The 12,701-nt window shown below is 41.0% G+C and overlaps 1 protein-coding gene across 3 annotated transcripts in view; it reads right to left on the minus strand.

Annotated features, from left to right (window-relative positions):
* C2H10orf67 (chromosome 2 C10orf67 homolog) overlaps positions 1-12,701 on the minus strand; it is a 134,611-nt gene that overhangs the window by 14,472 nt on the left and 107,438 nt on the right. For all 3 annotated transcript variants that reach the window (XM_069960539.1, XM_069960538.1, XM_069960537.1), the window contains 6 exons: positions 10,014-10,157; positions 8,217-8,302; positions 7,701-7,766; positions 1,002-1,089; positions 525-599; positions 341-437 (listed from right to left, as the gene is read on the minus strand). In XM_069960539.1, coding sequence (XP_069816640.1) covers positions 341-437; positions 525-599; positions 1,002-1,089; positions 7,701-7,766; positions 8,217-8,302; positions 10,014-10,157 — 556 coding nt within the window. The remainder of the gene's footprint in view (positions 1-340; positions 438-524; positions 600-1,001; positions 1,090-7,700; positions 7,767-8,216; positions 8,303-10,013; positions 10,158-12,701) is intronic.

Below are 12,701 nucleotides of genomic sequence, written 5' to 3' on the forward strand. Positions count from 1 at the left end.
GCCATGTAATAGTACCCTAAAAACAGGTGATCCCCTTCTTCTATTGTTTTAGTCTTTAATAACAATCGTAGATGGACAAGTGACTGCCCCCGCCCCCCTACTGAAAAATCAGCACGTTTACCTCCTGCTGCTATCATCATGGATCAATTCAATACATGGCTAAACTATACTGTCCACTATACTTCAAAAATAGAAGTAAAGAATAAGAGCAAGTTATTGGTCAAATGTAATGAATAACACTATAAAAACACAAAAGAAACAATACACAGTAGTAATAAGAATATTATTACATAATAAAACTATAATATATAAAGCACAGAAATATAACTCTGAGTCTCACCATCCTCGGGGAACAGAGCCTGTTCAGAGGAATCCATTAAATTAGACGGGAACTCGGCTCTGGTCATCATAGCGGGTGGCTTCGATCCGATCTGCGGCTATGTTAGACAGGTAAAAGAAAAAATTAAGTGTTTTTTTTTTTTTACAAATGACAAAGTCATAGATATCACATAGGATATACATACCAGGGGCATGCTGGGGAGATAGAAGTTACTCCGTACTGGTAGATCGGTGGGGGTGGCTGCCAGGGTGCCATCTGCCTGCAACCAATACAGGGTATAATATAAGTGACTATACAGACAATTATCAATTGGACTTGGATATAACAATGCCTAAGTAAATGATAAGCAATAGGGGAAGACTGGGCACTGTTGAACTGATAGTGGTGGAGGGATGAGTACAGATTTTTATTCTGATTTTTTTTTTTATAACCCAGAGCAACCACAGGATGAGGAACCTTCAGCCCTCCAGCTGTTGCACAACTACAATTCCCATCATGGCTGGATGGCTAAGCATGATGGGAATTGTAGTGCTTTACATATAGGAATCTTGATCACAGTTACTGGTGGACTGGCATACTACAATCATGTTGTATATTGGGACTGGGGAAAGATAACTGCTATATAATGTGCTACATATCTTCTACAATACATAGTACATACCATATAGCTGACGGATACCCTGTGCAGGTTCATGGCCTGGCGATGGAGGGACTGCCTTAGGAACATCTCATCTTTAATGGCGTGGAAACTTTATGAGAAAGAAAAAAATTACTAAACTGGTGAATGTGCAACATGTTTAGGCTATGTTCACACAACTTAAGTTCCACGGTAATCACGGCCGTTGTTATACTGTGCTGCAGGCTGAGGGAATCGCGGCCGAGATCCCTAGCGGCCGGTGAGAAACTGACATGTCAATTTTCTGCGGCCACTATTTAATGAATAGCACCTACAGAAAACCCTGTCTGTGCACACAGTGGAGCAAGCGGCTCCGGCCGCACGCTCCATAGTGTGCAGTGGGGAGTTCTGATGCGGGCACGCTTGGATGCGCCCGCATCAGAACTCAACGGCGCTAAAGATCATCCGGCCGGTACTGCAGTACCGGACAAGATGATCTTTTCTGAGACCGGCCTGGTCACGGACAAGAGGGCTGATTTACTAATTTGTTCCCCTCAAATTGTCAGGTTTTTGTTCATTTTCCCTGTCAATATGGTTTTCGGACATATTTTTTAAAGGTGTTCAAGACAATATATAAAAAAAAAAAAAAAAACACAAAGGTAGGGTTCACACTATGTTTTTTTCATCAACAAATGGTGAAAAAATGGTGAGTATATAAAGAGGCACTCCAGCAAATAAAAATCCTCTTTCAAATCAACTGATGCCAGAAAGTGCCAGAGATTTGCAATTATATATCTATATCTATTAAAAAGTCTTCCAGTACTTATTAGCTGTTGGATGTCCTGCAGGAAGTGGTATTCTTTCCAGTCTGGAGAGCAGGAGAGGTTTTCTGTGTGGATTTGCTACTGCTCTGGACAGTTCCTGACATGGACAGAAGTGGTGTTACTTTAATAGAATAGAATAGATTTCTTTCAAATCAACTGGTGTCAGAAAGTTATATAGATTTGTAATTTACTTTAATTAAAAAAATCATAAATCTTCCCATACTTATTAGCTGCTGTATGTCCTGCAGGAAGTGTTTTTTTTTCCAGTCTGACACAGTGCTCTCTGCTGACATCTCTGGTCGACAGAAAAAAAAGACAAATTTGGTCAGCTCTCCTAGAACACCATTCACACTAGGCAGGAGCACGTTACTATGGCTGAAGTTGCAAACACACAAAAACACAGAAAAATGCAACAGCTCACCGCAATGGCAAGATACAGACCCACTACAGACATGAAAATAAAAAGCAGCCCTCCCAACTGCCCAAAAAAACTTCCATAAAAATAATGAGGCTCTTGGTTACCACTTGAAAAGGGTGTAAACCAGCCCACCACGTTACGGTGGCCTCATGTTTGGGGCAGTCCTACACTGTACTATGGCATCTCCATGGCCGAGACAGGAACTGTCCAGAGCAGCAGGGCCGTATTTACCACTAGGCACCCGTGGTCCACTGCCTAGGGCAGCACCTTATTTTAGTCTCCCACCTCCTGTTCACACTTGCCAGTAAATCTGGTGTCTTTTTGATGGGGGTAGGGGGGAGGTATGGTCAGGTTTCGTATGACTGTGATGCCTGAAGCTATTACCTATCTCCCAACCCTGTGGTGAGAATTCCTTCAGACAATATGCAGACGGCTCTAATCATTGACTTAAAGTGGTTATCCAGTGCTACAAAAACATGGCCACTTTCCCCCTACTGTTGTCTCCAGTTTGGGTGGGGTTTTGAAATTCAGTTCCATTGAAGTAAATGGAGCTTAATTGCAAACCACACCTGAACTGGAGACAACAGTAGGGGGAAAAGTGGCCATGTTTTTGTTGCACTGGATAACCCCTTAAATGTGGAAATTTATGTTTTAAGCAGTTAAAAACCATAAAATGCGATTCAGAAAATGTTTCTAGATGTAGAGAAATGCATGTGGCCCCACGCTCCCCAAGATGGGGTGTCTTCAGGTTTAGTGCCTAGGGCAGCAGCAGCTGTTAATACAGCCCTGCAGAGCAGTAGAGGATTTCTATGGGGATTTATAGAAAACAGAGACAGACTGAAAAAAAAAACCACTTCCTGCAGGACATACAGCAGCTAAAAAGTATGGGAAGACTTGAGATTTTTTAATAGAAGTAAATCACAAATCTATATAACTTACTGATATCAGTTGATTTGAAAGTAAACGATTTTTGCTGGTCAACCCCTTTAACTTTCCGTAAAGGTTGGCAATAGCATAAAGAAGGGTACACCACAAATCAGATGAAGAAAAAGCACATGTGATATTGCAGACACGGCATCTTGGAGTTGACACAGTTGAACAATGTTTAATAAAGGAAAAGATAGTGAAAGGGAAAATATGACTCAAAGCGCAAACAGGCAAATCGGGAGCTTATGAAACAGGAGGGAGATAAAGGAGAACAGGTATCCTCCGGCTTATCACACGCACCACAAATCATAAAGCTGTCGGACTTATCTCGTCCTGACGGCTGATGCCATAGCACAAGGAGGGAACGTCCCATCCAGACAGCCCCTCTATTACCATTAGTCAATCATTGCTGGACTAATCTGAGGAGCAGGTCGGAGTGATAGAGCGACAGTAATAACACCGGGGGGCTCCTTCTTATAGTTATGAGCGGTCACAGATGGGGTTTTCTCAGATATGTCGCTCAGGTTAGTCTTATATAGAGATACATAGCGGGAGATTTATCAAACATGGTGTAAAGTGAAACTGGCTCAGTTGCCCCTAGCAACCAATCAGATTCCACCTTTCATTTTCCAAAGAGTCTGTGAGGAATGAGAAGTGGAATCTGGTTGGTTGCTAGGGGCAACTGAGCCAGTTTCACTTTACACCCTGTTTGATAAATCTCCCCCTAATAGATTTACATAGGAATTCACAGAGTTCATAGAGTTTTATAAAAGTCATTAGTGAGAGAGATGACAACTGGAGGAACATAAGAGAGTCCTCTGCTCTCTGGATGTATCTACAAAGTTCTATAAAGCTGACCATTCACTTCAGACAGCTGTCTGCCAAACCTGACATAAGTGCACTCTTGGATCTGCTGAACGCGCAGGTGTTCTTAAAGGGAGTATGTCACCTAATTTTTATTTTACTGATTAGAGTCAGATACAAAAAAATTGTTTTTTTATTCTGATCTGTTTCTATTTTCTGACTGTAATTTCTTTTATTTCCCTTTTTGTACATTGCTATGGGGGCGGACATTTTGCCTGAGCTGTTATTAAAGGGGTAGTGCGGCGGTAAGCAATTATTCATTAAATAACACTATTTATTCTCAGTGGTGATAAGTTGCCATAGGAGTCTTGCCGCAGCTATTACACGGCCCGATATTGAGGAGGAAGCGAGGGCCAACCTGCCAGGTCAGCGCTGTCTTCCTCCTTGTTCCCCGCTCTCTGTCTGTGCTATTACATGCACAGACATCATGTCTGGGGGGGATTGGCTGCTGTGGGCAGGATTATTCACTAAATAACACACATTACAAAGTTATACAACTTTGTAATGTATGTTATGTTAGTGAATGGCCCCCTTCCCCGTGTTTCCCCCCACCCACGCTAGACCCGGAAGTGTAGTGCTCTATACTCACCTGATCCGTGTCGACCCCCGTCTGCCATCTTGTGACAATGATGTCATCTTCGGCCGGCCGAACAACTCCGACCGTCCCTTGTGCCGGCCGCCCTCTGCTGCGTCATCAGCTGCTCAGCCGCGATTGGCTGAGCATAACTGTGCGGGTCTAGCATGGGTGGGGGGAAACAAGGGGAAGGGGGCCATTCACTAACATAACATACATTACAAAGTTGTATAACTTTGTAATGTGTGTTATTTAGTGAATAATCCTGCCCACAGCAGCCAATCCCCCCCCAGACATGATGTCTGTGCATGTAATAGCACAGACAGAGAGCGGGAAACAAGGAGGAAGACAGCGCTGACCTGGCAGGTTGGCCCTCGCTTCCTCCTCAATATCGGGCCGTGTAATAGCTGCGGCAAGACTCCTATGGCAACTTATCACCACTGAGAATAAATAGTGAAATCCAAGTGCCCGATCCCCATAGATGACCCCTAATCCTGCCACAGTTGGTGGGTTCAGCCATCTTTAACAAGGGCTGAACCCGAGATCATGTCTTAGTTATGCTTTAACCCACGTTTAAATAGTACTTGTCATCCAGCGGTCCCTTAGACTTATAATGGAGATACTGGATGCATGCTTCTTACACCTTGTTCTTCTGACTGGTAGAGGTCCTGCAGGAAGCGGTGTATTCTTTCCAGTCTGACACAGTGCTCTCTGCTGCCACCTCTGTCCAGGTCAGGATCTGTCCAGAGAAAGAGAGGTTTTCTATGGGGATTTGCTGTTGTTCTGGACAGTTCCTGACATGGACAGAGGTGGCAGCAGAGAGCGCTGTGTCAGACTGGAAATAATACACCACTTCCTGCAGGTCATAAAGCAGCTAATAAATAATGGAAGACTGGAGATTTTTAATTGGCAATGATTTACAAATCTGTTTAACTTTCAGACACCAGTTATTATTATTATTTTTTATTTTTTTGCTGGAGTACCTCCAGTACCTCCTGGAGTACCTAGTTAAGTATATAAAGTGAAATATTAACAAAAAACAATACCAAGTAGATTTTGACATATTGCCATAATATCACTGACCGGTCTCCTGCTTTTACCTATAAATAATATACAAATAAGAAGCACATTACAACGAAGATCGCTCAAAATTGGAAATCGGTGCTCCTTCCCACCATACCGGAAATTATGCAAACGGTCCAGCACAACTGCATCATGGAACATATGGTGGAGAAGAGGAGTAACCCCAATAATTCCTCCTTCTCGCTGAGATGGGGACATTGGTTGCGGTTTCAAGGCCTATCCACCCCTTAATGTAGTACATAATGATCTAGCCACATAATCGTTTACTAAGTATACTCAGCCTTTCTTTATTCATGCTCCACTTCTAATATTACCACATTCTTATTTAATTCAGTGTGATCTATTAAGTTGATATGTTACTGAATGTATGGTTACACCTGAACTGATTCGGTTCATAATGTTTCTTTGTTTATTTGTCTGTTTGTGGATTGTTAAGTTTCCCTGTGACTTTTGTGTCACCTATTTTGATATGTATGTTTGTACATGCTACCTTAAAATCAATAAAATACTTGAACAAGAAGCACATTACAGGCTACCCTATGACTTTATACAAGATGAAAAATATTGTGAGGCCTGTGTGCGGGTTGTAAGATAATCTACACGTTACACTTATATATACTGACATTGGAAAATTATAAAAATAGCTGAGACGGTTATTAATTAACTTTACATGGAGATACGAGACGCTCCAATACTGGGACCTGCCAGAGGTTTACCGTCTATTTTAGGTTAGGCAATAACAACAAAATCTCTGATTGGTTGCTTTGGCTTCACACACAAAGTTTTATAGAAAACAAAAATTATAGACCAGTCTTGATGCTCATGTTTCCATTGAGAACGCTTAGAGGTGAACAGGGATCATCACGGGCACCCTGAGGGCTCTGTGGCTGCAAAGCCCCATACACATTGAGCTGCCATGCTCTGTGTAATCTGGTACCGTGATCTATCATAGACAGCAGGAACTTTCTGATCTTACTTTTTGGTGTTTCTGTGCACTCAGCCCAGATGGACTACCCTTTCCTATGCATAGAATCAATGATCCTTGGCCACCTACAACCCGTTTGAAGGTTCTCCAATTGACCTTCATTGCAGCACTTTTGGATAGGTACTAACCGCTGCAAGTTAGGAACCCACCATAGGACCTGCTGTTTAAAAGACGCTCTGACCTCATCTTCTAACTATCACAATTTGATCTCCATATATATATATATATATATATATATAAAATGAAAAAATCCACGGCACTCAGGCTAGAGTTTAGGTGAATAGGTGCCACCCTAGCACTGCGGATTCCAAGTGCGGTATTTAGAAGTCCAAAAAAATGGGTAACGGCACTCCAGTAGTGAACAAAAGTCAGGTGATTTATTTTAGCTCATAGGAACAAAAATAGCAACGTTTCAGTGCCACAACAAGCACCGATCTCAAGCTATTGAGATGCTATATAACAATGCTTTTTGTGGCACTGAAACATTGCTATTTTTGTTCCTATGAGCTGAAATAAATCACCTAAATTTTGTTCACTACTGGAGTGCAGTTACCCATTTTTTCTCTATCTATCTATCTATCTATCTATCTATCTATCTATCTATCTATATATCTATCTATCTATCTATCTATCTATCTATCTCCTATCTATCTATCTATCTATCTATCTATCTATCTATCTATCTATCTATCTCCTATCTATCTATCTATCTATCTATCTATCTATCTATCTAAAGCAAAGATTCCAGCAGCACTCCCAGAGGTAACTTCAAATGTGTAAGGATTTATTTCATAAGTGAACTACAAAGTGCAGCACAGCAATCAATAAGCGATTGCTGTGCTGTACTTTGTACTTCACTTATGGAATAAATCCTTACATGTTTGAAGTTACCTCTTGGAGTGCTGCTGGAATTGGCTCCGTGGTCTGGACCCTCTGGCTGGCACCCATTACAGTCTCATTCAAAGCAGTGCTACTCACAATCCGTTTGTATGTCTATCTATCTATCTATCTATCTATCTATCTATCTATCTATCTATCTATCATATAACAACATGAGGACAACGCATACCTTTGTTTAAGAATATCAAACTTCTTTTCCCATGTCTTATTCAGTCTCTCAAGTTCCTTTTGTAGTCTAAAAATCACAGAAAAAAATTAATTCAACATTCTTTTAATTCCAGGCTGCAAAGAGATTCAATGGCCAATACTATGCTAATATGACTGTGCGGGTGTTGTCAATAGAGATGAGCGCAACTTGAGTCCGATCGTTCAGCATTTGGTGAAGAAGTTGGATGCAGCCCTAGGGAGTCCAGGAAAACATGTATCCATCCTATGGCCTATGGCTGTATCCATGTTTTTCAGGACCCCATACGGCGGCATCCAACTTCTTCAGCCACCTGTTATCAAATGCCGAACAATTGGACTTGAGCATGCTTGAGTTTTGCTCGTTTCTAGTAGTCACCTCTCTGTCTATGGGAAAAGGAATCAGAGATGGCTTCTTTGAATCAGCGAATAGGGTTCTGCATGATCTCTATTCATCAGATAGCTGATGTACAGTATTGTGTGTATAGCATAGCCGCTGTACCTTTCTATGGTCTTTGCATCCTCCTCCTTCACACTCAGAAGCTTTCTAATCTGTGCCTCCAGCCGTTCTTTGTCTGCATTCATCATCTGATAAAATAAAAACAAATATTGTCAATGGGACTAGTAAGAGTAAAAAAAGGGTAAAAAAAAGTTACAGTAACTGTTCAAAACAGTAGAAAAAAAACTGAAAAAAAACTTGTATATAGGCAAACACTGTAGTCAGCACCCTTCAATAGATTTAATTCAAGATGCAATGATGGAGCACAGAAGAAAAAACCAAACCCTGAATTCTGGGGATAGTAAATATATCAGAAAACACAGGAGAACTCTTCAGCTCCTTTAAAAATCTTTCTTTTATTTCATCTTTTAAAACGATGACGCTTTCAAACCCTCTGGTTTTTAATTGTGGTTCTGTATTTACTTTTTCCAATGTAGTAGTCAATCTAGAAATATATTTGGCGTCATGACTGTAGTATGATATTAGCCATATTCACTTGGGTAGTGAGGTATGATATAGACATCGCTGCTCCTGGTGTACTCCGTGGATAAAGTAAATACAGAACAAAAAAAACCCTTCTTTTTTCTTATTGAAAAAAAATAAATAAATAAAACCATACGTTTTTTTTTCCTTCTCAACATTTTTTCATCTACAGAGTCATGTGACTTTTTTTTGCGGTACCAACTGTACTTAATGACACTCTTCATTTTTTCATAAAATGCATTGTGAATCCAAAACAAATTACCGTATTTTCCAGCGTATAAGATGACTGAGCATATAAGACGACCCCCAACTTTTCCAGTTAAAATATAGCGTTTGGGATATACCCACTGCGTGAGTTTAGTAATAATCACGGCCATTGTAACAACGGCCATGATTACTATGGAACTTAGTTAGCACTGCCTTCTAAGGAATCCCGGCTGGAGTGTATACATATAGTATACACTCCGTCTGGGATCCCTAGCGGCGCCGCAAGAAACTGACATGTCAGTTGAATAGCAGCCTCAGAGAACCCTGTCAATGCACACAATGGAGCGTGCGGCTCCGGCAGCACGCTCCATTGTGAGCAGCGGGGAATTCAGATGCGGGCGCACATGGATGCGCCCGCATCCCAATTCGGCGGAAGTAAAGATCATGCGGCCGGTACTGCAGCACCGGCTAGGATGATCTTTTCTGACACCGGCCGGGTCACTGAAATGCCGGTGTCTTACAGAGTGGGAACATAGTCTAAGACTACCAACGCACAACAAATAAAAATGGCTTGATCAAATCATATACAGACACTCTGGTGTTGATTTTTAATATAGGCCAAGCGGCATTAGTATCAGCCATAGATGGGATGTGCAGCCGTTTCTTTCTCTCCAGTTTCCAAATAAAAATTTTTTTACGACCCTTGACTTTTGAGAAGATTTCCCTGGCTTAAAAAGTAGTCTAATACGCAGGAAAATACTGTATTTGTAAGGCTGGGTTCACACTGCATTGTTTTCAGTCTGTTTTTTTAATCTGTTTTGTGCAAAAGAAAAAAAAAACAGATAAAAAAAACAGATGTATTTGTGTGCATCTATTTTGATCTGTTTTTCCATTGACTTCCATAATAAAACAAAATGAAAAAAATGATAAAAATGCATGTATAAAATAGCATGGAAGAAAAAGTCACTGGTTAGACACAAAACCCACCTGTAACCTGCAAAACAAGCAGAAGTAAGGATCGAGAGCATGATACATAGGGATCATTCCTCCTGAATATTAACTATATGTTCTAGTGATGTTACCGATAACTATAATGTGAAGACTACGCACATTTACATCCACCTTTGGCGTCTTCATTCTCTCCATCTTCTCCATCATGCTCCTCAGCTGTTCTTCTCCAGCCATTAATTCCTCTTTTTGCCTTTGGATCTCTCGCAGCGCTTTTTCTTCATTCTCCCTTTGTACTTGTGCTTGCTGCAACAAATATATATACTAAAAGTTTGCAAATCTACATACAAAATACATTTATTCCAATAACAAGAAAAAAAACATAAACAATAGTTATTGTTCGAGTATTGTAACACAAGGATACATAGTAATCCCAGTGTTGTGTTGAAGCAAAATAACACATCAAAGAGTGAGGACAAAGAAGTTTCTTGGATTTGCATTGGATATAGGACGTGTAATCTGCCTGGGCTGAACTTTCAACTCTTTTGAGGCCGTCCTTAGTGACCCTGTCTTTTCTGCACCGAGCTGTCACCTCTGCTGTCAGCTGCTGTCAGGTTCCTCATTCAGACACTTGTCTATATGGCTGACAGGCACAAATACAGCTCTGTTGTCTCCTTTAAGAATTCAGGGCTTCTTCTATTAGTCGCTGCTGACTACTATGAGTTCTATATACCAGAGACATAAGTCTAACAATATATAGAAAGACTGGGGCCCAAAGCCCATCCCCAGTAGTCAGATGGCACTGCAGGGACTGTCCTACACAACAACATTGTTATAAGTGACTGGGCCCATACAACGAATGCGGGCTCAGCCGACAGCTGTTTCTCCCACATGTATGGTGTGTTCAGAAGAAGGGAATAGTGAATTGATATTCAACATCATCATCATGTGGAGTCCCCATACACATAAAATACATGGCCAGTCCTGCAAGATCATCATGTTCAGCCGACTTTTCTCTAATGTGTTTGGGAGACGTCAGTGTTTTGTGTCTGTGCCCTCATGACAACACTTCCTGTAAGTGTAATCCCATAGCTCAGTGTTATCATGAGGACACAATATTCTATAGGGTTTTCTTATCTGTGCTAGAAATTATGACTACATGATTTCTAGCTGCAAGCCCTTGTGTCCTATACACCTTTATAAAAAGGGAATGCGTCATCAGAAAATGACTTATGTTTAACATATTTTTAAGAATATTTGGTGACATTTTTCTTAATTTTCCATTTTTCTATCTATATTATAAAAAAAAAATCTTGTGATCTTGCAGTTTTCATTCTCACCAATGGGGCTAAGGGCCCTATTACACGGGACGATTATTGTGCGAAAAATCATTAAATCGTTCAAATTTCAACGATACTCGTTGAGTGTAATTGCAGGCAACGATCAAAAAATCGCTTGTATGTCGTTGATCGTTGATTTAGATCTGAACCTAAAATTATCGTTAATCGTTCGCTGTAATTCCACATTGGTTTGCTAAGTTCCGCATTTGTTCACTAATCGTTTAGTGTAATTGCACATTGTTCATTGTTTTGCTGGGATCAGAAGGAGTAAACGATCTTAGTAACGATCGCAATAACGATCATAGTGACAATCGTATCCAACGATTATCGTTCTGTGTAATATGGTGAACGATTTCAGGTTAACGATAAACAATCTGGTTTGCGATAGTTTATTGTTAGTCGCTAATCATTAAAAATCGCTCAGTGTAATAGGACCCTAAAACTCAACTGAGACTTCCTCTTGTGTCTGTGGTGATAAGAGGAGGCTGTTGTAAAGTGATCTGAACAGTATTGCAGCGTCATGTGACACCAGTAGATAGAGAAGACAATAGAAGCTCCCTGTGGAATGACCTCTTCAAAGGTCACAGAGTGTGCTCAGTAATATCTCACATTCATCTCAAGGGGGCAGAGTCTGTCTGTTGTTGTCTATGTTCATGAGTCTTGCTGTAAAGCATGTCACTAAGTGCTGTGAACAGCTCAGGCAATATGGCCGCCACCATAACAATGTACAAAAAGTGAACAAAAAAAATTAAGGGCAGGAAATAGAAAACAGATTAGAATAAAAGAAGTTTTAGTATCTGACTCTAATCAGTAAAAAAAAAATTTAGGTGACACATTTCCTTTAACTGTTGGACAAATGGTCATTGGGTCAATAGTTATCTCTCCTGTTCTTCCTGTATATGGGGGTAAGCTACGGCTAGACAGCTTTGGTGGCAGACAACAAAAAAATTGGTCGAGCAGTGAAAATCCATTATGCTGACCCTATTTCCACCATTATCATCTGTCAGCAGAGACCCGGGAGGCTCCCATCCATAGGGAATTCAGCTGGCTTTAGTATAAAGTGTATGCTCGATCCGAACCCGAACTTTCGGCATTTGATTAGCGGTGGCTGCTGAACTTGCAAAAAGCCCTAAGGCTATGTGGAAATCATGGATATAGTCATTGGCTGTATCCATGTTTTCCAGACAACCTTAGAGCTTTATCCAAGTTCAGCAGCCCCAGCTAATCAAACGCCGAACGTTCGGGTTCGGATCGACTCGAACCCGAACCTGGTTCGCTCATCTCTAGAGAACTCCCGACATCATCAGTCATTATGATGCCGGAAGCTCAAAACAGTTGGAATCTTTGAGCTACTGTACTGACCCAGCTGTGTTAGTACACTAACTCAGCTGTGTCAGTACAATAGCAAGAAGATTTAAACTCTTTCAGAGCTTGATGCAGTGAGTTCTGAATTCTCGGCCATAGCACATGGCCCATGCACAGACTGGAATTGCTGCACACTGCGGTTCAA

This window comes from Dendropsophus ebraccatus, chromosome 2 (genome assembly GCF_027789765.1).
Source record: "Dendropsophus ebraccatus isolate aDenEbr1 chromosome 2, aDenEbr1.pat, whole genome shotgun sequence".
NCBI classification, from domain to species: Eukaryota; Metazoa; Chordata; class Amphibia; order Anura; family Hylidae; genus Dendropsophus; species Dendropsophus ebraccatus.